This window comes from Scophthalmus maximus, chromosome 6 (genome assembly GCF_022379125.1).
Source record: "Scophthalmus maximus strain ysfricsl-2021 chromosome 6, ASM2237912v1, whole genome shotgun sequence".
Lineage (NCBI taxonomy): Eukaryota > Metazoa > Chordata > Actinopteri > Pleuronectiformes > Scophthalmidae > Scophthalmus > Scophthalmus maximus.
Window position 1 is genome coordinate 4,512,267 of NC_061520.1, and position 24,594 is coordinate 4,536,860.

At 45.6% G+C, this 24,594-nt stretch overlaps 3 protein-coding genes and 2 non-coding genes across 6 annotated transcripts; 3 read left to right on the forward strand and 2 right to left on the reverse strand.

The window, feature by feature from the left end:
* Positions 1 to 286: 286 nt before the first annotated feature.
* On the reverse strand, positions 287 to 359 carry trnar-ccu. Its single transcript has one exon. It is a non-coding gene; the product is annotated as a tRNA-Arg (tRNA).
* Positions 360 to 2,305: 1,946 nt separating this feature from the next.
* On the forward strand, positions 2,306 to 2,378 carry trnar-ccu. The gene has a single exon. It is a non-coding gene; the product is annotated as a tRNA-Arg (tRNA).
* Positions 2,379 to 6,576: 4,198 nt separating this feature from the next.
* On the reverse strand, positions 6,577 to 12,085 carry oser1 (oxidative stress responsive serine-rich 1). 2 transcript variants are annotated; one of them, XM_035630546.2, is made up of 4 exons: positions 11,932 to 12,085; positions 9,288 to 9,397; positions 8,938 to 9,054; positions 6,577 to 7,879 (listed from the first exon to the last, which is right to left on the reverse strand). In XM_035630546.2, exons 2-4 carry the CDS (start codon positions 9,362 to 9,364, stop codon positions 7,015 to 7,017), a joined length of 1,059 nt encoding a protein of 352 aa, XP_035486439.2. In that variant the 5' UTR covers positions 9,365 to 9,397; positions 11,932 to 12,085; the 3' UTR covers positions 6,577 to 7,014. The 2 variants fall into 2 exon arrangements, with proteins under 2 accessions (XP_035486439.2, XP_035486440.2); XM_035630547.2 differs by lacking the exon at positions 11,932 to 12,085 and adding an exon at positions 10,653 to 11,099.
* An 828-nt stretch (positions 12,086 to 12,913) lies between these two features.
* manf (mesencephalic astrocyte-derived neurotrophic factor) lies at positions 12,914 to 17,775 on the forward strand. Its single transcript, XM_035630548.2, has 4 exons — positions 12,914 to 13,122; positions 13,865 to 13,992; positions 14,216 to 14,357; positions 15,471 to 17,775. The coding sequence occupies exons 1-4, from the start codon at positions 13,035 to 13,037 to the stop codon at positions 15,653 to 15,655; spliced, it is 543 nt and encodes a 180-aa protein (XP_035486441.1). The 5' UTR covers positions 12,914 to 13,034; the 3' UTR covers positions 15,656 to 17,775.
* A 149-nt stretch (positions 17,776 to 17,924) lies between these two features.
* On the forward strand, positions 17,925 to 24,343 carry rbm15b (RNA binding motif protein 15B). Its single transcript, XM_035630545.2, has one exon. The coding sequence runs from the start codon at positions 18,625 to 18,627 to the stop codon at positions 21,202 to 21,204; it is 2,580 nt and encodes an 859-aa protein (XP_035486438.2). The 5' UTR covers positions 17,925 to 18,624; the 3' UTR covers positions 21,205 to 24,343.
* Positions 24,344 to 24,594: the final 251 nt, after the last annotated feature.

A 24,594-nucleotide genomic window follows, 5' to 3' on the forward strand; every position in this document is an offset into this window, starting at 1 on the left:
CTGGCTGCAGTATATGTCATAAGCCCCGCCCACTCCGTGTTAGCAAATGGGACATGGACCAAACTAAATAGGAAAACAAAGTAGATGTTAGATAAATGTTTCCAAATTAAGTTTTCTGCCATTTTAAGGGAATGGTTAGGGCCCTTATCAGACATATTTAGTGGACAAACATCTATGAGTGTATATTACAGTCAATCAGATGTGGATAATTTTTTTCCTAGCAGAAACATCCTAAACAAGTGCGTATGACAGAATATTCCCAGTGCCACATCCCACACGTGAGACACACCCCAGATGGGACTCGAACCCACAATCCCTGGCTTAGGAGGCCAGTGCCTTATCCATTAGGCCACTGGGGCTCATTTGATTGAAATTAATCAGACATATTCAATGGACTGAAAATTTCAGGACTGATTTTTGTTTTTTTATGTTCCTGAAGGTTAAACAGATTCCACATGAAACCCGATGTAACGATGTCGTTTGCATCACTGTACACAAAGAGTCAAATCAAACCGTCTGTCTCTCTCGGCTCCCTTATGTGATTCCACATGTGTCTGAGTTAGCGCTTCAGATCCCGAGCGACTGTGTGAGAGCTGACGGGGATTAAACTTCTGAGCTCCGCACGCCCGCCACATGCAGAACCTGCATCGTTCAAAAAAAACCCCTCCTCGAGCTTGTGCAAATATCAGCCAGCGCCAGAGAGAAAATCCAGCTTCCTGTCGGCGCGGCGGCAGACTCAGGTGACGTGAGAGAGAGTCCCTTTCTCCGTTTTTCTCCTGAATGCAGCAGATTCCTCTCAACTGGGTCAAAGTGTCTGAGTGTGTGTGTGTGTGTGTTTGTGTATGTTCAGCTCAGTGACACTTTAACTGAGTCTGAGGACGTCAATCGTCTCTGGTGCTTTTGAATTTAACAGAGAGTTCAGCTGATTTTTTTCGTCAACTGACCCTGAACCTGTTCACGGCCACAATGTCGACGGAGAGCGGACTCAACGGACACACGCCCCAAAAGGTCGTAAGGTCAAACCAATCCCAGAGACACAAGGTGACACCAGAGACCCAACATCTTCAGTGGATGATCCAAAGAAACATTATTGTTCTGTATTATCATATTATATAGTTAATCATATTATGAAGAAATGTTATATTTCATGCCATCATAACCATGTTTAGCTGCTCAGTTCACAGATTAAACTAACACGTTTGTATTTGAAACTTGGAGTTTCACCCCCAAAAAATTCGAACCTTGGGCCGAGAAACAGGAAGTGACAAAGTCCAGAATGATCAGAAACTGTATAATATTTCATTTGAGCTGATGGTTCGACGAAAAGAAAACGGCTCCTTGGATTGAAACAATTTCAGATTATTGATTCAACTAATGATTCCTGATAAGTCTGCCAGATTTGATTATTAGTTTGTGTGTAAGAGTCGTCTGACGTCATAGTGAGATAAGGCAGCAAATCTAAAAAAATAAATAGATTATTGATAAATGTATTGATCACTTGATTGTCAGTTTAAAAGCAGATATAGATCATACATGTTCATTCGTTCATACGTTCATTCTCATCCATCATGTGGATGAGAATGAACCTGAAGTGGATTTATTATAAAATACTGATGCAAGTTTAAATAATAAAACATTCCTCTGCTCTGATAAGAGATGAACCGGAAACAGACGCGCATACTGTAACTGCACACGGGATCTATAATCACTGCACAGCACGGCTCTGTCTAATGCCTGGAGGCTGTGGTCATAATATTTACTCCTATTGAGGCTCTGGATTAAAACGGGTTAGTCCGCTCACTTCCTGTGTGCACAGGAGAAACCAAATACCCAGAAAGAATCCGAGCGTGAGGATCAGCGCGGGGCCTTTCGTGGAGCAGGTCGGGTCGTTTTCAGGAGCCGGCAGAGGACGATGCTATGGAATAATACATGTGTCAGTTTATCAGAGTTTAAAAAAAACAAGTTTATCAAGATTTTAAAACTCTGGAAAGATAGTGTACGTTCGACAGGCAGACATGAACAGTCGAATAACGTTTAATCATTTCCGTGATCGCCACAGGATGAGTCCTACTGACTTCTCCTCGTGACTCATCCAATAAAACATGACAACATCTGCACATTTTGTACAGATGTTCACGGTCTAACATCTTTTAATTTGGCATCGACAACAGCCAGATGACATCACTCAGTAGAGCTCGGCCCAACAGTCCTTGGATCCAACAGAGCCGCACCAGATCTCACACGGTCGCAGATTTCAGTCCATTTTATATGAAACATTGATATGAAAGATTATAGACTAAAAGCAGCCCCAGTGGCCTAATGGATAAGGCACTGGCCTCCTAAGCCAGGGATTGTGGGTTCGAGTCCCATCTGGGGTGTGTCTCTTGTGTCGAACGGGATATTGGGAACATGCATTTGGACAAAACTGTTGAATTAATAGAATCAATCTGCCACTTTGTCCATTGCCACATACATTAAAAATAACAAGTTTATTAATCTGATCCAAATGACTATCTAAAACAAATGATGGGAACAAAGGGCAGACGCACCAACTCTATGAAAACGTCCATAGCGTGAACTCCAAACTCGCGGAAGCATGTGGGAGCGTTTAGAGCTGGTGGCCCCCAAATCACCGTGTCCCCTGTCACCCCCGGACACCTCCTGTGCACCCGGGCAGAGAGGTCAGAGGTCGAGTCCGGGGCCTCGCAGAAACAAACCAGCAGCCAGCGAACGTCAGTGTCACGTGTGACGCTGTGAGAAAGTCTGGGACCGGCGTCCTCCCGATGCACAGCTGCTGTGATTTGAACAAAATATGTTAAATGTTAATATGTTAAATTAGAAGAAGGTTCAACTGACTTTGATCAGGTAACGTCCAGAAAACCAGGTAATGAAAAGTGACTTGACAAGAGGAAAGGAAATGAATCAATAGGTAGTTTCTAACTACATGTTACATCAGTGGTGACAACAACATACATGTAGTAAACATGCTTTTAAAAAACACACAAACATACAAAATCTATGAGGTTCAATTTATATTACTTTATTTTTTTAAGACGATGAATGGATCCATTTTTTTACCGGGGGATTTTTTGATTTCACAATCATCCAATCAGGACACAGAAAAGTGTGACGCTCAGGCTTCGTCTCCTCATTTGATCCCTGGTGGAGACTTGAGTGTGTGTTTGTGTGTGTATGTGTGTTTGTGTGTGTTTGTGTGTGTGTGTGTGTGTGTGTGTGTGTGTGTGTGTGTGTGGGTGCGTGTTTGTGTGTGTGTGGGTGCGTGTCTGTGTGTGTATGTGTGTGTGTGTTCTGTTTGCACAGGGTGAACGAGACGCCCACTCCCTCTCGTTCTCCTCACTCGTCTCTTTTGATCACTTTCCTCCCTCGCTGCCTCCTCGTCCACACACTCTCGTGCACCAACACTCGTGTTCTGCACCTGCTGTTTGTCGAGCGCATTGTGAACGTTGTGATATTGTGAAATGAGTCAACTCGACTCATTTCTTTTGTTTATCTTTGTACACGAGGGTTGGCGGAGAGGCCTTCAGGTTCAGACGTTTACCTGAACCGCAGTGCATCCTGGGTAAAAACAGAAACGTAGCTCTGGTACATTTTGTTCCAACAAAGGTGAAGTTTGATCGGGTCGACGCTCGACAGCAAGGTGGATTCAGATTTTCTCACTCTCAGTTACTAAGTGACAGTAACAAAAAGAATAATTAATGATGCAGGCGACATATTAACCTTTCCAAACTTTACATGCAGCTTTAACACTGATGATCAGAAGAAATAGAAGTTACTTCCTGAAGGTCTCTGGTTATTCAGGCCTTGGAAACACTTTCCTTTTCTTTTTACTCTACAAATGATGAGAAGATGAAATTCTGTGGAATCAAATGGCTCAATATAATCAAACTAAACAACAAAATGAATAAATCAACACTCTCTCGTTCTATCTTTATCTGAAAATGACTCCTTTGTGTTCGCCCCTGAAACATCTGGCTCGTGGTCCACTTCAGTGGATTTAAAGACTTCTGTGTGTGTGTGTGTGTGTGTGTGTGTGTGTGTGTGAGTGACTCGTCCACCAATCTAACTCACTTATTGATCATGACAAGAAAACTTAAACGCAGAGACCTGTGACCTCCGGATCACAGGTTCATGTAAATGAGGCCTGTTCCAGTAAATGAGCTCGTTCAGTGCTGTGTGTGTGTGTGTGTGTGTGTGTGTGTGTGTGTGTGTGTGTGAGTGAGTGTGTGTGTGTGTGTGTGTGTGTGTGTGTGTGTGTGTGTGTGTGTGTGTTATATTTCTTCTGTCAGGGTCTCTCACAGTGAAAAACGAGACTGAGACTGCATGTTTCCAGAAAACTGCACCTCAGAGATCGTGGTTTCCTGTGTGTGTGTGTGTGTGTGGGGGGGGGGGGGGGGTTCCCCCTCTCAGAGCTGAGAGAAACTCTGACTTTCTGCAGAAAGAGCCCGGAGCTTTTCTCATCAGTGAGGTTCGAGACACTGAGGAGAACTTGACTGTGGATCCCCACCATCATCACCATCACCATCATCATCATCATCATCATCATCATCATCATCATCATCTCACACTCGTACCTGCAGGAGGGAAATTGACGGAAGCAGCAGCAGACGTGAGCTTATCTGAGTTTGCAGGAACACACCTGACGGTAAATGCTGCTGTGCGCAGGCATGTGGCAGAAAATGAAGTTCTTTGGAATTTTGTTTAGAACAGACTTGGCAACTATTTACACAAGAAGAAAAGCATGAAATTTAAAGCTTTTCTGGAATTTCTTAAGCGACAGGCGCACAGGAACCTACACTGCCCCAATTCATCAGTTAAATCCACAGTTGTCCAGTTCCTCAGTTATCCTCAGTTATCCACACATGCAATTACGTCTATATCCACTAGGGGGTTCAGCGATCCTCCTGCGCCTGTGTTTGTTAACTTTCTTTAAACATTGTGTAAATTGTGATTTAACGCCGGAGGCGAGATTTTTTTGGGGGGATGAAGGTGTTGATCAGAAACAGACACACTTGACCCAGTTTGAATTTATGAGCTGCAGCTTTAACAATACTGACCTGAGATACTTCATGGACAACGATAATGACGTTTTAGCAAAATGAAACCGACATACTGTATATCTGTATTGGTATTTGTCTGACTTTAGCTCCCAAACAGTCGGGGTTATGTGTAAGTCTCTGTCACAGTTTGATCGTCTAACTATGTGAGGTCACGTTGGTGACCGGGGGTTTGTCTTCTTGGATACAGTTTAACGCCGGTTTGAGTTTTTCCATTTTGCATTAATCAAAAACATCAGTCATCCCCTTGACAACGCTGACACTGAAAACAACAATCAGTCTTTGCTCCTTCTTCTTGCCTCCACCTAATTTCCAGCGAATGACACTAAAGTTATTGACAAACTGCCTGGATTCATCAGCTGTTCGGCCAATGAGGCAGAGATCAATGTGAAGCCTCACGATGAAGAGGGACGCGCGAGGGAGAGGGAGACAATCCAGAGATTTAGAAATCAGAGTAAACAAACATGCTGAGCTGAGGGAGAACATCTGCCCCCTCCTCCCTAATCCCCCCCTCCTCTTTCTCCTCCCTCCTCCCATGGTTCCTTTCTGCAGCTCCACTGGTCCAGAACAGGTTTGATTGCTTCACTTGTTTCTCTTTTCATCCCCGGGTGCTGAGGAAAGAGAGACACACCCTGATGAATCACTCTGGTGGTGTCAGGCAGAGTCGACCCTCGGGCCACAGCAGAGAAAAACACCGCAGCTGCGATACAGACAGGGAGGCACAGAAAACCCTCGGGGCGATGACGCCCCCTGCTGGTGTAGCTGACGTGTTGCACTTCAGAGAGCTGCAGACCACGTCACATCCACCCAGGAGGTTGTGTGAGGATTATGCATAAACTACTGAACAGATTTCCATAAAACTTGATTCCAGGAAAATTTCATAATCACCTTTTTTTTTTTTTTTACATCATTGCCAGTTTCCCCCGAGAATGATTTATGGATCTTGATGAGCAATCAGGTGTATTCAGGGGAGGCGTGTGTAATCGAGGGCCGCAACTAACGATCATTTTTATCATTTCTCAATTAATAATTGCGAAAAACGCTGATTGTTTCCCAAACTCCCAAGATGTTTAGTTTTTTTTCCACAGACCAAATATATTTAGTTTACTGTCATAGAGGAGCAAAGAAACCAGAAAATATTCACATTCAAGAAGCTGAAATCAGGATTTTGACTTTTTTTTTCCCATTAGCCCTAATTGAACCGATTGATTATTAAAATAGTTGGCGATTATTTTAGGAATCAATTTCTAGTCTAATCACTTCCTTTAATGTTCACTGACGACAAACTAGTGCTGTACCTGAAAGTGAACGATGAACACTTGTCTGAGGTGTGTCTATTCTGATATTCAAGACTTGTATTAATTTATTTATTGTATTAATTCTTAACTTTGGAGTTAAAAAGTAAAGTATACAGATGTCTCTTTGCAACATTCACATGATCTAAAAGAAGAAACCGTCGCAGCCACTTTTGACCAAAGAGACAACAACAACAACAACAACAGTGTTTTCGCACAAAAACATTTTTTGCGTCTTTATTGAAGGAAATTAAATCCAGACAGGCGACTTCTCAAGGTCACAACACCACAAACGTGATCACACAAGTTTGCAAAAAATTCCTACATGTTCCCTCCCCTTCTGCCCTGACCCTGCACCAGGAGCTTTGGCAACGTCTTATGTAAACTGAGAATTAAATTAACAAAAAAAAGAAAAAGAGGGCGAAAAGTCAAAACTAACGAGAGGTTGTTTGGCGGTAATGTGCTTGTGTCAGTAAAAACGAGGGCGGGGATAAAGAAACCGGTTAAACATCAGTAAATGTTGTTTTGATTTTAAATTACAACAGCGTCGCTCCTCTGAACAGACAAAAAAAAACCGATCTTTATCTCTTTATTTGATATGATAATAATAATAATAGTAATAATAATAATATTTTTAGACTTTTCTAGGTGTACATCATCTCAGCCATGTGTGACATCTTCTTGGGCATGTAAAGATAATACTCCATGTAGCCAGAAAGGTCCTCTATCGTGATGTCGTCAACGTAGCTGCGCGCCTGCTCCGAGCATGACCGGGGGGAGCCCGACGACGACGACGAGGAAGCTGCGGCGGTGGTGTTGCCGTTGGCGCTGAGTGTTCTGGCGGCGGTGGCGTGGCTTGGCAGGCCCAGCTCGCACTCCGAGATGACGTTGCGCAGCCCCGTGAAGGAGTACACCTCCACGCCGTTCCAGCCCTGATGGTGCGACTGGCACTGGCACTGGTTTTCAGCCGCGGGCCCGCTCTCCTCCTGGGAATCTGAGCTGTTGCTCTGGGCGCAAGAGCAGGACGGGAGGCAGCCGTCCGCCGGGGAGTGGCGCTCAGACAAGGCTCGGAAGTCCGCGGCCGCTCTGTCGCAGGCACTTTTCTCAGTGCCGCCCTCCTCGCTCGCCTGGACGTCTCCGAAGCTGCCCCGCTCCTGCCCCGCAACAGTAGTGACGATGCCGGGGATCTCACTCGAGGAAACCACAGCAGCACAAGATCCAAAGACCAGAGGAGAGATGCGGCCCTGGGTGCCTGTAGACAAGATCTCTTTCTTGGCCGGCAGAGCGGCGGAGGAGGAGGCCGATCTTCCTTCGACCACGCGATGGGGGTCCGTGGCCTCCGGCACGGCCAGGCGCTGGTGCTTAAGGCAGCCACTAGGAGTCGACAGTGCAGAGGCGCCGGCGGTGGCGGCGCTGCAGTACGTGAACTTGGGGGGGTGGAGGATTGGCGACTTGGACCTGCGACGCCGCTGGGACCTGGATGCTCCTCGAGAAGTCTTCCTCATACAGCTGAGGATGGAGAGAGAGGGGAGGGAGAGAAAACTGTCGTAATCATAATTGAAAAGGAAAAATTGATGGAGTGGATTCCAATTCAGGGAGACAGAAACCGTGGAAGTCTTAAGCAGAATTATTTATTATAAGAGCTCAATATATGTCAAGGAGATTTCTGGTTAGTTTACACAGATCAACAAGGTGGTCAGTGTATGGCGCTCCAAGACAATCTGCCTGTTCCCAGTCTCTGTAGTGTATTTAGTTTAGGGTAATGTCGTCATCTCTCTGCGACTATGACACCTCGAGAGCGACTTCAGCTGCTCGATGATTGTTGTGGCTTGCCAGATTGACCTTTCTTGGTGCCTGAGAAGACTCATCTTAACAGTTTCTCAGGGGAGGATAGACAAAATTACAGGACAATAATCTTAGGAAAAATTTAAAAGATAAAAGTCTGAAGCTCAATGAGCTACGACTACACAAAGAGTCTTATTGTTAAAACTGAATTTGTGTGTGAAAACAACATAGAAAATTCAATGGAGAAACATTTTTTTTTTAATTCACTAAAGCTCTTCTTTGACCTATGATCTTTTCTGGTGTGAAACAACAAAGACTGCGTCACAGCCAACATCTGGCGAGGAGATATACAGCTGGCTGTTACCCCCCCCTTATTATGGCCGAGACACTGTCTCACATATTTAGACAGTATCTGTCTAAATCTCACTATCTCACTTTTTTTTGACAAACTCAGTTTCCCAGAATGCACTGAAACAGACGTTGTGTTTTTACAGGCATCCAGTCTGAGGTAAATATATGATATGAGCCTTTCACAAACATATTGGTGTCTGTATTTACGGTTGCCAATATGAAAACTTATATTTTACATAAAAATGTACATTTAGGTTTACATTTTACAGAAAAATCAGCGTTGGAACTTTTTTCTTCCCAATGTCAATATTTGACCCAAAAATCCATATGGATCAGTCTCTAGTTTTGAGGCGAGAGAAGCAGCAACTTCCTGAGGATCAAATAAAGCAACAACAACAAAAAATGATTGACGACATGTGGCCTGAACCTACCCGTGCCAGTTGTCTTTTGGGCAGCTGAGCTTGGGCTTCGCTCCACTGGCGTCAAGACAAGGTCGTGGTGCCGCTCTGAGAGCCAACGCCTCGGACACACTCACGGCTCCGGGTCCGCTGCAGAGAAGGAGAGAAGGTTTGAAATGTGAGTGTGATACATGACAACAACATTTGACCTGTGGGAAACCAAAACAGTTTCCTCCTGTAGTTTCATAAGGTAAGATGGAGAGTGATGATCTCAGAGTCTGAAAGCCGAAGAAACGTCACGGAAACGAGAAATACTCGCCCTAGAGTGTTTTGCGTTGGTAACTATTTGTAACGGCAGTGATGTGAGTTCAAACACTGTTTACCTCTCAGCATCGACCCTGAGCTTCTTGAACGCCGTCTGCAGTGTCTCCTCTTCACAGTCCTTCCCTCCTGCCTCCATGGTGGGAGGAGGCCGCTCTGACCAGCCACCCAGCTGCAAACACAAGCACATCACAGAGATTCAGTGACTCAGCGATGAAATGACACGGATCATCATCGAGCAGCTGTGGGCTTCGAGTTGTCCTCTAAATCGGTTAAGTCCATTCAAACAGTGACGAGGAGCAGCAACTAACTTCGTCATATCTTCACTCCTGATCAATCGATTATTTATTTTAATTAGGATTTTGGAAGGTGTTAGAAAATGGTGAATACGCTCCGCCCAGTTTCTAAGAGTCTTTAAATGTCTTGTCTTGTCAGATAAACAGTTCAACAATATTCAGTTCACAATCATATAAAAATAATGTAACTGGCAAATATTCCGATTTGTGAAGCTCAAAACGTGACCCGAACTGATGATCACTGATGATCAATACAGTTGCCAATCACTTCTCAGAGAAACAATTGGTGATGATGAGGGTTTAAACGTGTCTGCAGGAGCTGTTCAATTCCTCCAGGACTGCGACTATGGATTCTTTCTTACTATCAATCAATCGGTTGATCATTTTTTTCCCATCGCGGTTTCCAAGGTGACGCGTTCAATGTCCGACCAACGACGTTAACTTCACAATCACAAACGACCGACTGACGAAACATTCACTTCTGAAAAGCTGTAATCAGATTGTTCTGGAATTGTTTCTCTTGTAAAAAAATAAATAAAAGTAAATCAATAAGCAAAATAGTTGCTGATTGATGATCAACTCCACCAGAAGATGGCAATTTCATTCTGATATTAATGCCCAATGCGCCGAACTATTGTGATGTCCAGATCTGCAACGATTAATCGACTGATCAGTTCTGCAACAGTTCGACAGATGATTGATCGTGAACTATCTCCACGTTTTATTAATCATCAAATTCATTTTAAATCACGATGATTGAATGTGCATTGTGTTTATCTACGTTCTCGGACTGTTGATCGAATTAACTGACGACATTTGAACACATCTCCTCTGACAGATGTCTCTCACGTGATGTTGATCACAAGATTAATCGACGTTTTTACTCGATATTTAAAACAATCATCTTTGGTAGCGAGTTGAACTCGTGTCTACATAAAATTGTTTGTCCAACAACCACCAGCACCGCTTGTAAACATCAGATTTCATAAGCTCTCTCCGCTAATGCTAGCCCGTTAGCTTAGATGCTAAGCTAACGGGCTAGCTGTCCGCAGAACGTCGTTTTTGTTTTTTTTAAACGGACTGCGGACGTTGGGGTGAAAACGCGTCTGCGACGCGGGAGGTGGTACTCACGGTTCAGGAGCTCCTGGCCGCTGTGAAGAATGATGTTCCCGGTGCATAAAAAAAGCCAACGGGCCCTCGGATGTTTTGTAGCCGGGGAGGCTATCGGCGGCTAACGGGCAAGGCTACAGAGAAGGAGACGCTAGCTTGACATGCTAGCTCCGTGCGACTGTCTCTAAAAAAAAAGGCCCCACACAACAATCGAGGAATAAACACCACGCGTGGACGTCAAGGACTCGTATCGCGGAATTTATGCATCAACGTCAGCTGTGAATCTCCTCTGGTTCCGGACTGTTCGCTCTTGTTTACAGTCGCAACAGTCGCAGTGACTCTGCAACAAACCAACGCGCTGCGCCGCTGACGTCACCAGCTAAAAAAACAAAAACCTCTCCGCACACAAACACACTCGGTGACGTCACTCACACACACAAATGTAACGTTTACATTTTTTTTACTCGGCACTAAACGCACCGCGGCTCCGCGTTATTACACGAGGACGTGTTTAGGTTTTTTTTTGCTTGTTCGTGATCGATCGTGTTTTTTTTCAAGGGGAGGGTGATTGGAGAACACGGGCGTTACGTCACCGTTATATAACAAGGCTCCCAGACGAGTCCCCTTGTGCTGAGGAGAACAAAGATCGGCACATAAAAATAACATCCACATGAGAAACTGTTCCAAGCAGCAACAGATGAAAACAGAGACAGAAAAACTGAAACATAATTTCATTCACAACAAGAACAAAGGTCAGTGGAGCAAAACTGCACACATTCATAGATATCAGTGCTTTTAAAAACAGAACAAAAAAACTCACTGTGCACAATGTCAATACTGGATGAGGAAAATGTAAAAACTCATAATAATTTTTCTCATTGAATCTATATTGTAGGAGTTCAGTCAGGGTGAATATCCAAAATTTTTAATGATCTGAAATTCTGAAATGTATGTAATACACGGATACTCAAATCGGGGTCGTCCCTATGTTCTCTTGAGGATTTCCCCCTAAATCAGGCACTGTGTTCCCTCATTTCTTTTAAATTTCCCTCAAATCAAATTAGGCCCTATAGGGTTAGGGTGAGGAAACACAGGGGTGAGGAAACACAGGGTTGAACCCTAACCACAACCCAATTTAAATTAAATGCAGAATTTAAATGCTTAAAAGTGTCAAATCAAAGAAAATACATGAGCTGTTAAGTTGTTATCCACCGACGTGACAATACCATACTCGTGCCAACAGAACAAGTTCATTCTTATCATGTTTTCTGTACTGTGTTGTCGTTGTCCTCACACCTACCTCAGAAAGTTTGCCCGTCTTTCCGAGTGGTGGCGGTGGTCTTGGTCAGGTTTTGCACATTCAAGTGTGGTGAAGTGACTCCATGTGTTGCCTCGGTGTCTGCTGTAATTCCAAAGGGATTGAGAGAAGATTCTCACCACCTGTCGTGTGCGATGAGACCAAAGATCACAAGAGTGTGTGTGCCTTTGATTCTTTGATCACTGCATCAACGGGGATGACATTACAATCCCCCCCCCCCCCCCCCCCCCCCCCCCCCCCCCCCCACACACACACACAGAAAACCACCCTTTTTTTGTTTTTTTTCCTCAAGTATCTTTTTACTCTCAGTACAGGAAACGCACACTGAGAATCCAAAATAAAAGCATATAGACAATTTCGGTTTCGCCAAAAATACAAAATAAAATCATGTAGACAACCGGTTTAAGCGTTTTTTGTCGATGATTCATATTTAATTATATTTATTGATATGTGAAAACTGTTCTTTCCTTAAGCCTAGCATACATTACATGATTTAGCCGATTTTATATTTGCCAGTGCAGAGTATAACTATGAAGACATTTTACATATTTCTTGTATAGTATTATTTCGTTTATATATGCAGTAGATATAGTAGTTTTAAAGAAAAGACATTTGTACATACAATAGTATGCCAAAAAAAATCAGCTTTCTTGTCCTCCAGTTGGAAACGAAACCTTATATTTTCATATGTTAGAATCGGTAAACTTTGATCTGCTTTTATCAAAAGTAAACGGAGCAAATTCACTTCCGGAGCCGGAGCCGATCCAAATGTGGGCGGTCACTAACCCTCTGAACGTGATGACAGCACGCAGCGGCTCTGGACCAATCGGACGGCGCCAACTGGACGTTGTTCCCCGGAATGTTCTTCCTCCGTCCAATCAGAGGCAACTGCGTGGAAAACCGCGGAAGTAGTCTAGCACTTTGACCAATAGGGCGCCGGCGTAGTATGACGTGGCACAGGGAAGCGCACTTTACCGGCGTCCGTAGTGAACGCAGCGGCGACTCATGATTCACACGGAGCGGACTCTTCTCCCTCCAGCAGCCGTTTGAAACACATCGTCCACCGGGTCAACACGAGCCGAAAAATGTTGGGTCTCAGCGGGTTGTCGGTGGCTCTTGCTCTCGCGCTGGTGCCGGGTCCCGCCGAAGCCCTGAAGGAAGGAGAGTGTGAAGGTAGGTGTGTGTTAGCTTCAGCTAGCTTCAGCTAGCTACGACATCAGATGAATGGCTGCCTGCGGCCACCGACCACCAACTTTCTCTAAACGTTATTACAGGGAGACAAACTCCCACCCGAGCTGCTGCTGGTGGGAGATGGTTTTAATCTGCAGAGTGATATCTTCATCTGATGCTGACAGGCTTTTTTTTATAAACCCCCAGTCTCCCTGAGCTAATGATAAGCATCTTCCTGACTTTAGCCATAAAACCATTGTTGGGCACCGGGTCAGACTCGGACCAAGAACAACCGAACCCACCTGGACATCCACCACCTTCACCAGCAGCAGCACCCTCACCCTCCTTCCTCCTCCTCCTCCTCCTCCTCCTCACATGTCACCAGTCACTAGAGATCCAAGCATCTGTTTGTCTAGGAAAATGTGATTTAACAAAAAGTCACTGCAGACTTTTCTAAAATCCTGAAAGACCAGCGGTGGCACAAAAAGAAACGGTGATGGAGGAGACGATGCTCTCAACTACAAGTGATCACATGAAATGAGCATTCATGGACATTAGAGCAATAGATTCGGCACCGTGACATAATTCATTTTAATTTGTACATGAAGCGGATCAACAGCTGAATAACAGAATGTAGCAAACTGTACAAACCTCTAATGGCTGTGTTGATTTCTCACCATGTCACAGCTATAAAAAACAGCAACATTAGTTTTTCAGTACGTTTTCTCCTCTAACATTGTTCCAGTGTGCGTCACCTTCCTCGGGAAGTTCTACCAGTCGCTCAAGGACAACGACGTGAAGTTCAACAGCGCGGACATCGAGAAGGCCCTCATGAAGACCTGCAGGGACGTGAAAGGCAAAGAAAACCGCTTTGTGAGTTAAACAGATTAGACTTTGGAGGTTTTTATTTTCCTCTAAATTAGCTTTAACTAGACGTGAAAAGGCTCCAGAATTACTGAGCCCAACAGGGTCATGGTGTGAACGCACCTCCCACATATTCTTAAAATTCATCTTGTGAACGAAAAGAGAGCGAAAGCTCTAACCCTCTAAAACATTAAAAGATTTCTCTGTTCTTCTTCCTCTTCCACGTGTCTAGTGTTACTACATCGGGGCAACGAGCGACGCGGCCACCAAGATAATCAACGAGGTCTCCAAGCCGCTCAGCTACCACGCCCCCGTGGAGAAGATCTGCGAGAAACTCAAGAAGAAGGACAGTCAGATCTGCGAACTGAAATATGGTAAGAGGGGGAAAAAGTTTCTGTTTTTTTTTATTATTATTATTTAGAAACACATCTGAACTCAAAGCTACATCCCATGTTCAGTTATTACCTGCTTACTGTGCAGAAAACATGGTGGGAACTTTTGTCCAACTTTCAGTAACTTAAAAGGAATTTTTGTGGCTTGAGGACACCGTTTTTTTTTTTTCACCTGACAGCATTGCAGAAATTGTTGCTTGAGATGAACCCATGTTGTTACCATTTCAATGGTGGATCACACTGATCACCTGCAAGCGTTTGATCTGTTAGTTCAGATATTTGTTTTTATCTGAACAATAATGGATCCACTATTACGCAGCTCTCACAACATGTACACGTTGCTTTAAGGCTGGACGGTGGTAGTGGCATCGTCATAATTACAGCAACCAATTACAGTTTCCTGCTCAGGAAACACAACATAGCCGGCTGTCCTGCTAATATGCCACGCTACAAGAACACAGGAAATAAACTCCACAGCCAGATGAACGAACGCCAGCTGCTTCCTCTCTCACAGGACTTTTATTTGCATTGAAATGTTTTGTTTGGCTGGTGCCTGCACTGCTGCTTGAAAAGTTATGCTTTGCTCAATTCCTACGGTTCGCAATGCAAGCAAAATGAAGCAACAGAATCATAATGCAGTTCTGCAGCACATGACGTTGCCACATCCACCTCCAACTTGCATGTGAGAGCTGCGTAAAAGAACAATCATCTTTCCAACCTATACAATAAGTCTTAGATACTAGAGATCCAACATTTGGGGTTAAGAACCAATTTATTGTTTTGTTGAAATGCCCCAAACATTTCAAAATGAAGCACGTAAACCAGAACAGAACCTGCTCCGTGTTGGTGCGAAAGGGGAACCTCAGAGTTTTTGGCCCGTCGACCCTCGATGAACACCGACAGAGTTCAGCTCACGAAAACACAAAAATGCCAAAAGAAGTAGAGACATCTGGTTTGCAGAATTAGGAAATCACATTATCATATTTCCACTTTGATTTAATAAAATGTCCAGTCCAATATTTTTAAATCATAGGGAGAAATGAGCAATCGTCCATGTCATGATGTTGTGTTTTTTTTTTCCTGTGTCCCTCGCAGACAAACAGCTGGACCTGACCACGGTGGACCTGAAAAAGCTCAAGGTGAAGGACCTGAAGAAGATCCTGGAGGAGTGGGGCGAGTCCTGTAAAGGGTGCGCCGAGAAGTCCGACTTCATCCGCAAAATCACTGAGCTCATGCCCCAGTACGCCCCAGCGGCCGCCAAAGTACGGACAGATCTGTAACACGCCAAAAACAAAACGCAAACGGCCACACACAACTTTGGACTTTATTTGGACCAGACTGCTGTCCAGTGAGGAGGACCAGGAGCGGATTTCTGTCTGTCTCTGTATTTTTTTTTTTTGGAGAATGTACACTCATCTGTTAAGCCTACACAGATAAGACACACACACAGTTAACGATACTATAACACACTATACGTTCAAATCAAGCATGAGGGGAACGAACAGGCACGGAATTCAAGGTTGAAGATGGAAGTCAAAGCACATGAGCAGTGATTAAAAGGGAAAATTTGAGGTTTTTTTCTGCTTTATGCATTCATACATCACAGGAAGTGGCCACACGGGGAACATTTGACTTTGTTCTCCATCGGCGTTGACACCGTCCAGTCGAAGGATCTGAGATGATGCTCGAACGCACCACAGCGTGGCTCACTGCGCTGCCCGGGATTTCACAGTCCATCCAGGATTTAAATCCTTCTCCCGACCTCACCCAGCTCTGCTCTCTCAGATCTTAACACCAGGATGCTTTTTTGGAAAGTCGTCTGTGTTTTGTTTCCTGTAAATTTGCTCAACATAACTTTAATTGCCATGACGTTCTCGTGGAGGAGGATGAGATCAGCAACCGACTAAATCGTTTGACATTTTGGAAAATTAGATTAGAGGATCTGAACAAAATTTAAAACCACATTTGTTTTTAATCTGAAAAAGGGTATAAAAAAAAAATGTCGGTGAACCAGCAAACGTTACTTCCCACAGTGTCAAACCTTCGCTTCATGACCGGAGTTTAAGGACCAGTGTGTTCTGTGTAGGATTAAGGAGGATTTATTGGCAGAGATTGAATATAATCTTCAAAATGATGCTTTCATATGTGTATAATCACCTGACTCCCTAAGAATTTCCGTTACCTCATGTTAAGCTCATGTTCCACCATGTTTCTACAGGAGCCCAGAGCGGACAAACCAAACTCTGGCTCCTTTTGTGCTTTTACGAAAGGCATATGTAGGTTCTCCTACACAGGGGAGGGGTGAGGTGTGGGGGTATTACGTTTTGTTGTAATATGCAACCTCACCACTAGGTGCCACTAAATCCCACACGCGGGGCCAATGACCACTGGCCTTTTGAGACATTCAGATCTTCCCTTTTAACCTCCGCTGTCGTCCTTCTGTTAACAGAGTCACCCATAATCTGACGCCAAGTCTCAGTCAAACAAATGTGCACTTATTAAAAAATTGAAATACAGCTACTTGTCAAAAAGCATTTGCCTCTAATCCCTGAAATCCAACATGTAACCAGTGACACAATCAGCAGTGAGACATTAAATCCATGTTCCATTGTTGGTTTGAAGAAAAAGTTTGAAACAACAGTGGACGACAGGACAACATTAAACCACTGAATCAGATCTAACTGATCTCAGGACGTCCCAGGACGGTTTAGCACCAAACACACTGTGGGAGCGTGGGCGACTTCTGTTAAAGTACACTCAGTTCATCTTCGACTCAGGAAGTCACAGCAGTCCTTCCACTGTCAGCCAAGTTAGAAATATTTAGGTTAGATATTTATTGAGGATTTTCTTTTTCTTTTTTTTAAACAGATTTACATTTTTTCATGGACGCACATCTTTCATTTCTAATACGTGATTTTTGTTGTCATGCTTTGTTTTTGGGGAATGGTTTTTGTTTAATTTAGTTGGGACTGTTGTAAGATCAGTCAGTTTCTGTGCTGCAGCTGTTTAAGTGTAGTGAACATTGAACCTGGTGGAATACTGTAACCCTCAGCTGCGATCCAGTCTAGAAATGGATCACGTAAAAACATGAAAATTAACGGGGGGGGTGAACATTTGATCCTTCTCACAGTCATCAATTTCAGCCGTGTAAGAATATTCATGTACCTGATCATGGGGAAACAACTTCACATGTTGCTGTGACGGGTGAAGCTGATCCGGCCTCCATCGCTGGCTCCCAAACCCCCCGGGACACGTGTGTTTCAGGACAGATGAACACTTTAATGTTTTAATGTAAGCTTGTACTCAAGAAAGAAAACTTAAAATATGCTGTTGTTCCACTTTGCAGTCGGTTGTTACAACTGTATTATTCTACTTTTTCATTAAAATTTGAAAAACTCCATCTGGAGGAGTTGATTTCCTTCCACATTTCAGTCGTGACGAGTTAATTTGAAGTGGAAAGTGTGATATTGATTTTCACAATTGTCGGTAGTAAATTACATATTGTCTAAAAAAACTGAACTGAAATTGGAATATAAAAAATGTTGTACATGTGATATGACATTAATTGCTATTTCCCATGTTTTTAAATCATAGTTTGGGCCACAAACCCACAATTGCAGAACAATACTATTATGAAAATTACAAATAATCATAAATACATTATAAACAATCATTAATTAACAAAACATAAATAATAGCCCCTATTTGTTTTTTTAAATTTCTCTTTGTTTTGTCCAAATAATTATTCAAGTAGTGTCGAACTTTCTCTGAGACCCTTTGAATTTGTGAATTTAAAACACAAATATATGTTTTTGAATCTTGGTCCACGCATAATTTTTCAAAACAACAAAGAAAGAAACTACTGATAAAAACATAAATAATCATGATAATCATATTGATTAATACAAAAAAACACACTTAATCCCCAAATCGACAAAAAGTCGTGACACGTCATGACGGCCGCCGGAGTGACGTCATCGCGGTCCCCTCCCTCCACGGCGAGAGCGCACATTCCTATTGTCCAAGATGGCGGCGTCGGCGCTGGTCCTCTGATGCCGACATGTTTTCGAACGAGTTTATCCAGTTTCTTTCCACAAACGTGCTGATTGTCGGCGTCCGCAGCGGGAGCGAGTCCTTGTCGAAGCCGCCGTGTGCCGCGCCGTGTCCGCCGACCGCCCTGAAGCTCGCTCCGCGGGCCGGATTCCCGCAGCAGGCGCCGAAAAGTTGGAGCTCCATCACCCTTTGAAACATGAAGAGGCAGGCCGGGAGGGAGGCGAGTCCGTCCAGGGCCGCCGCCAAGCGGGTGCGGGAGAGGGAGCGAGAGAGCGCGCGGAGGGAGGAGCTGCCGCCGCCGCCGCCGCCGCCGCCGCCGCTGGCCCTGCTGCTGGCGGAGACCCGCGGGTACCACCGACGGAGCCGCAGCAGGGAGCGCGAGAAGCCGCGGGTGCGGGAGGAGCGGGCGGCCGCCCTGGAGCTCCACCACCGACACGAGCTCAGCCTGCTCGGCCGCCCGCCGCTGCGCACCACGGCGGCGGCGGCGGCGGCGGCGACGGAGCTGCCGGCGGCCAGGCCCGGCACGCTGGAGTACAAGACGCTGCTCATCAGCAACCTCGGCTCGCAGGTGTCGGACGAGGACGTGGAGGACGCGCTCTTCCACGAGTTCAAGAAGTTCGGCGACGTCAGCGTGAAGCTGTCGCACACGCCGGAGCTGGGCCGCATCGCCTACGTGAACTTCCGCCAGCCGGAGGACGCCAAGGAGGCGCGGCACGCCAAGTCGTCCAGGCTGGTGTTGGGCGACCGGCAGCTGAAGATCGAGCCCATGTACGTGAGGAGGCGGAGTGTCACGCCGCCGGACGTGGGCTACCTCCCTCTGCACGCACCGTATCCCTACAGGCAGCGGTCCCTGTCTCCTCCGGGGCCCGGGGCCAGCAGCATCAGGGACCTCCGAGCCCGGCACTACGCCCTGGAGACCCTGGGGCTGAGCAGGGAGAGGGAGAGGCTGCTGGACTTCTACGGCATGCTGGACGACAGGGGCCGGCCCTACGGCCTCCCTCCCATGCCGGTCGTGGAGGACTTGAAACCCGAGGACGACCAGAGGGCGACCAGCAACCTGTTCATTGGAAACCTGGACGGTAACGTCGCCGAAGCGGAACTGAGGAGGGGCTTTGACAAGTACGGCATCATCGAGGACGTGGTGATTAAGCGCCCCGCTCGTGGACAGGGCGGCGCGTACGCGTTTGTGAAGTTTCAGAACCTGGACATGGCCCACCGGGCCAAGGTGGCCATGCAGGGGCGGCCGATCGGCGGCAACCCCATAAAGATTGGATACGGCAAAGCCAATCCCACCACACGGCTCTGGGTGGGCGGCCTTGGACCCGGAAACTCCCTCGCAGCGCTGGTTCGGGAGTTCGACCGGTTTGGAAGCATACGGAATATCGACTACGTGAAGGGGGACAGTTTTGCGTACATCCAGTACGAAAGTCTGGACGCCTCACAGGCCGCCTGCTCCCAGATGAGGGGGTTTCCTCTGGGCGGCCCCGAGCGGCGTCTGAGGGTGGACTTTGCTAAAGTTGAGGAGAGCCCCTCTCGGGCGTTTCCCTCCGGCTACCAGCCCCCCGTCGCACTGCCCGCCAACTACGACCTCCTCGTGGAGCCCTACAGCCGCCACCGCAGCCTGGAACGAGAGCTGAGGGGAGCCAGGGACCGCTCGTCGCCGCCCACACACAGCGCCCTCACCCCGAGGGAGAGAGACAGGGCCGCGGTGGAGAGAGACTACACCACCAGCCCGACGCGTAGTCTGGAGAGGAGGGCGGGAGCGGTGGAAGCGTTCGGCAGGAGTGGTAGAACGGCGAGGAGCCGCAGCAGGAGCAGGGAGCGATGGCTGAAGGAGAGGGAGGAGAGGCGGAGCCGCAGGAAGAGCAGGAGCGTGTCGGCTGACAGACAGACGGAGGAGAGGGAGAAGGAGCGGGAGAAGGAGAGGGGGAGGTCGAGGGTTCGAGGCCCGGGAGCGGCGGTCTCTCCGGAAGTGAGCCCGGACCGGGCGCGGGTCCGAGCGCCCGACTCCACCACCGAGCCGAGAGACCACTCCGCCGACAGCGGTGGAGGAGGAGGATCACGGCGCACTGCCGCCACCACCAACGAAGAAGATCCTCCGTCGTCCGGCCGCCACCACAGCAAGAAGTCGTCCAGCACGCACGCCAACAACAACAACCACCATCGAACCAGCGAGGTCGTCGCCGCCGGCTCACCCGCCGTCCACACGGACACGCACACCGCCTCCCCTCCGAGCTCGCTGTCCGAGTTCGCCCAGGCCTCGCTCGCCAAGACGTGGCACGGCTTCTTCGCACTGAAGAACAGCAGCTTCCCCGCGGAGCTGTACATGCTGGAGGGCGGGAAGTCGTTCTTCAACGCCGTGATGAAGGAGAGCCTGAAGCAGCAGAGCCAGAACCAGCCCGGCCAGCTGAAGATCGCCCAGCGGCTCCGCATGGACCAGACGCGGCTCGACGAGGTGACGCGCCGCGTCAAGCTGGGGCGGCCCGAGGGCTTCGCCATCCTGCTGGCCCTCCAGGGGCCAATCGACCGCCAGGCCCCCGCCCCCGAGCCGGGGCTGCAGGCACGCCTGCTGCGCCACCTGGTGACCTACCTGCGCAACAAGGAGGCGGCCGGAGTCGTGAGCCTGCCCGCCGCCAAGGAGGGCGGCGCCGGGGCCATGCTGTACGCCTTCCCGCCCGGAGACTTCTCCCAGCAGTACCTGCAGGCGGCCAAAAGGACTGTGGGTAATCTGGATGAGGAGCACATGGTGATTGTGATCGTAACTGACACTAATTGATTTAATCGTACTGACGAGTGTGTACAGTACATGTACAGACGCACACACACTCGCCTGGCGACTACAGATAACTTCCATGTTTTTTTTTAAAAAGATGCTTTTACTGTTTTATTCAGTGTCTTCTAAAGGAATCATGGCGACCGACACTACGTCTTTTACTCTCTTGGTCTTTTACTACTCCACGTCTCCCTCCCTCCGACGTCGCCTCGTTCAGACCATGTGTTTCTGAAGCAGCGAGGATGTGAACGTCTGCGCCTGCTGCTCGCACAGGGCTGTGAAATACAACACTAAACCGAGGGGGTTTGTCCATATGCTTGTTTACTTTATTTGCCTTTTTGGGGTTGTTGTTTTTTTCTACTTTTTCTTTGAGCTGAATTTATTGGCCATGTTGTTTCATGTAAGATCTCTGAGGTTTTTATACAAAAGCGATTGTACTGTAAACTGAAAGTGTTCCTCTCTGGCTCCACTCCGACTGTTATGAGGGTTTGTTTGTTTTGTGTTTTTTTTAAAGCACCCAGCCAGTTCGGCCCATAGAGACTCGAGTGGATTTCCTGACCCCGTCCCTGAGACTGTTTACTATTCATAGTTTAGTGTTTGTATCAGTTCAACCATTCCAGTTTAGAAAGGGGTGTGTGTGTGTGTGTGTGTGTGTGTGTGTGTGTGTGTGTGTGTGTGTGTGTGTGTGTGTGTGTGTGTGTGTGTGTGTGTGTGTGTGTGTGTGTGTGTGTGTGTGTGTGTGTGTGTGTGTGTGTGTGTGTGTGTGTGTGTGTGTGTGTGTGTGTGTGTGTGTGTGTGTGTTGCATGCAGGAAAAGAAAAGAAAAAAAGTTTTATATTGAAACCCATGCTTCCCTTTCAGTACGCTTGTCGACACTTGGGATGTTCCTCTATTTGCCGAAGGTTCGTTTAGCTGTTAATCTACCGGTGCGAGGTTTGTGTTTGTGTAACCGACTGCGGATTTTTTATATTAAATTTGAATTCATCCACCCATCCATCTTTAACCCATCTCTTCTTTTTTTTGCTTTTCATCTGCCAAGGTGTTTTCATCAGTTGAGTCCTGCAGTTTTCATTTTAAACTACAACATCACTCGGTAGAGATCAAACCTCCGCCCAAGTCCCAACAGTCCAAAAACACACATCACGTAGATGTTAGTCCCCTAAATATGTCTTAGATCCCCCAATGTTAAAGGAAGTGAAAAAGTAATAATAAATAATATTCCTGGATCTGCCCCTTTATCCTGGCTCGTTCCACTTGTTGTGTAGTTTTTGTGTCGTCCTGCTGATAAACAAACTTGGCGGAGATAATCAAACCTTGACGTGTGAGGAATGAGGAGATTTGATGTTCGCCTCCGTAAACATACAAACAACACGCGCGTGTGTAATTTTAGTGAATGTCACCAAGCGTTTGAGAACAGTTAATGTTTTTAACACTAAACTCTTCATGTAACCGAACTCGCCCTGACTTATTTTTCTAACATTGAACTTCAGTGAATTGTTGTGCCAAGATAATATTTTAGTCAAAACAGATTTAAAGTACTACTATGTCCACCCAGATATCGAATGAAACATTTGAGTCTGAGGGAAATAAAGACAATACATGGGGGCAAAAGACTTTGTCTCTTGTTGTTGGTGTGTGACACTTTGGAAACGTTAATGCGCAACTAGGTGGAAGGTCGACTCACTGCGCCTGCTCCGCTTATCGTTTCACAGAATCGGTGGGCAAGAGTGAAAAATGTGTCCGGTTTCGTGATTCTGTCAAAAATGCAGCTAAATGTGTAAAAGTTGAGGTGAAATATTCGATATGCGCAAAACACAGGAAGATTTTGGTTCTAAGGTATAAAAGTACATAGCGCGGGTGAACGTCAGCAGGTAGAAAAGAAAAGGCAGGTTGATTCATCTGATGACGATTATATCAATGTTTTAATGGCAACATTTTTTACATTCTGTAAAATGTCAGGAAAAGTAAATTTTGCCAAAAAGGCCAAAGTAACATTTTCAAATTGCATTTTGGAGATATTCACGTAACTGCGACCGGAGAACGAAGAAAACGTCAAATCTGTGCTGGAGAAGCTGAACTCAGAAATCTTGGCTTTTTGCAGGAAAAACATTATTATTTTCTCTGAATCATCTGAGCTGTAGAAAATACTGTTTTCCTAGAAGGTTAAACACCTAAATTTAGAGCCCGGCCGATGTGGGGTTTTTTGGGGACCGATGCCATTACAGATATTGGAGTAAAAAATGTCGTCTTCTGATGTATCGATTATTGTAAACAAACTACAATTTGTTATGGACAGTGGCAAACACACATGCTGATATGATACAGTTCTGTCTGTTAAAGGATCATATCGGACGATTTTTATTGATCGCCGACAAATTGGTCGGGCTCTACTTTAAACATTAAGTAAATAATAAATTAATAACATTTGCCTGCAGACAAGTACAACTGTGTTCATGCCTCTACTGTTTTACTTTAAAAAAAAAATCATAGACTGTCTTTTCTTCCTCCTGTGATAGAACTTTATGTGGTTGTATTTACCAGTGTTGGAAAGTAACTGGGTACATTTACTTTACTGAAGTATATATTTTACTTGATTATTTCAGTATCTGCTACTTTAATCTTCTCCTACGGTCACGTCACCATGACAACACTACAGCTCGACTTCTCTTTTCTTTTGCGTCTGCCGTTCTCACGTTTCGCAGCCGAGTCGTCGGTCAGAAAGTTCGTGGATCTCTGGCTTGAATGTGTTGGATGAAAAGTGAATCGGACCCCGAGAGGTTGGAACTGTGAGGGCGGAAAAGATGTCACACAGAAACTGTTCATGAATGTTTATCAACACATGATATATACCTGTTTTGTACAAATATGCCATTAAAGAAGATAAAGATGTTAAAAAAATAAAACTGTACTTTTTATATGATCCGCCCTCGATGAGCGATGCTTTTTCCATCTCGTCTTCACTCGTGGTGTCTTGTGCTTTGACCAATAATGTCACGCGGACCAGCTGGTGGAGAACAAATCCACGACGACAATCTGTTATTTGTACAGAGTTCCTCTTGGCTTTTGTTTTTGTGTCAAATATATAGATGCATGTTATTCTGCATTTTAAAAAAAATGTAATAAACATTTTATGCTCTTTGTAAGACGATGGAGTGGTGTTGTTTTTCTGAGATAGAGATAAATAGATTGATTAATAGATTAATTGTATTGATAATAGAATAGAAAACAAACAACAAATAAAACAATTTTAGTTCACTAAAAATAATAGAGAAACAGAAAATATGAAAAAAAGACTTCCTTAAAAACAACACATAATATAACAAAAATAATTATAGTTCATTTTAAATTATAGAAAAATAAACATCAAATAATATGATAGAAATAATTATAGCTC

Excerpts from the sequence above, each read along its gene's own strand:
- oser1 (XM_035630546.2), bottom strand. The coding sequence starts at position 9,364 with ATGGAGGCAGGAGGGAAGGACTGTGAAGAGGAGACACTGCAGACGGCG. Across the intron at positions 9,055-9,287 it reads CTCAGGGTCGATGCTGAGAG|CGGACCCGGAGCCGTGAGTG; the intron begins GTAAACAGTGTT and ends CCTTCTCTGCAG. Across the intron at positions 7,880-8,937 it reads CCAAAAGACAACTGGCACGG|CTGTATGAGGAAGACTTCTC; the intron begins GTAGGTTCAGGC and ends CTCCATCCTCAG.
- manf (XM_035630548.2), top strand. The coding sequence starts at position 13,035 with ATGTTGGGTCTCAGCGGGTTGTCGGTGGCTCTTGCTCTCGCGCTGGTG. Across the intron at positions 13,993-14,215 it reads AAGGCAAAGAAAACCGCTTT|TGTTACTACATCGGGGCAAC; the intron begins GTGAGTTAAACA and ends CCACGTGTCTAG. Across the intron at positions 14,358-15,470 it reads GATCTGCGAACTGAAATATG|ACAAACAGCTGGACCTGACC; the intron begins GTAAGAGGGGGA and ends TGTCCCTCGCAG.
- rbm15b (XM_035630545.2), top strand. The coding sequence starts at position 18,625 with ATGAAGAGGCAGGCCGGGAGGGAGGCGAGTCCGTCCAGGGCCGCCGCC.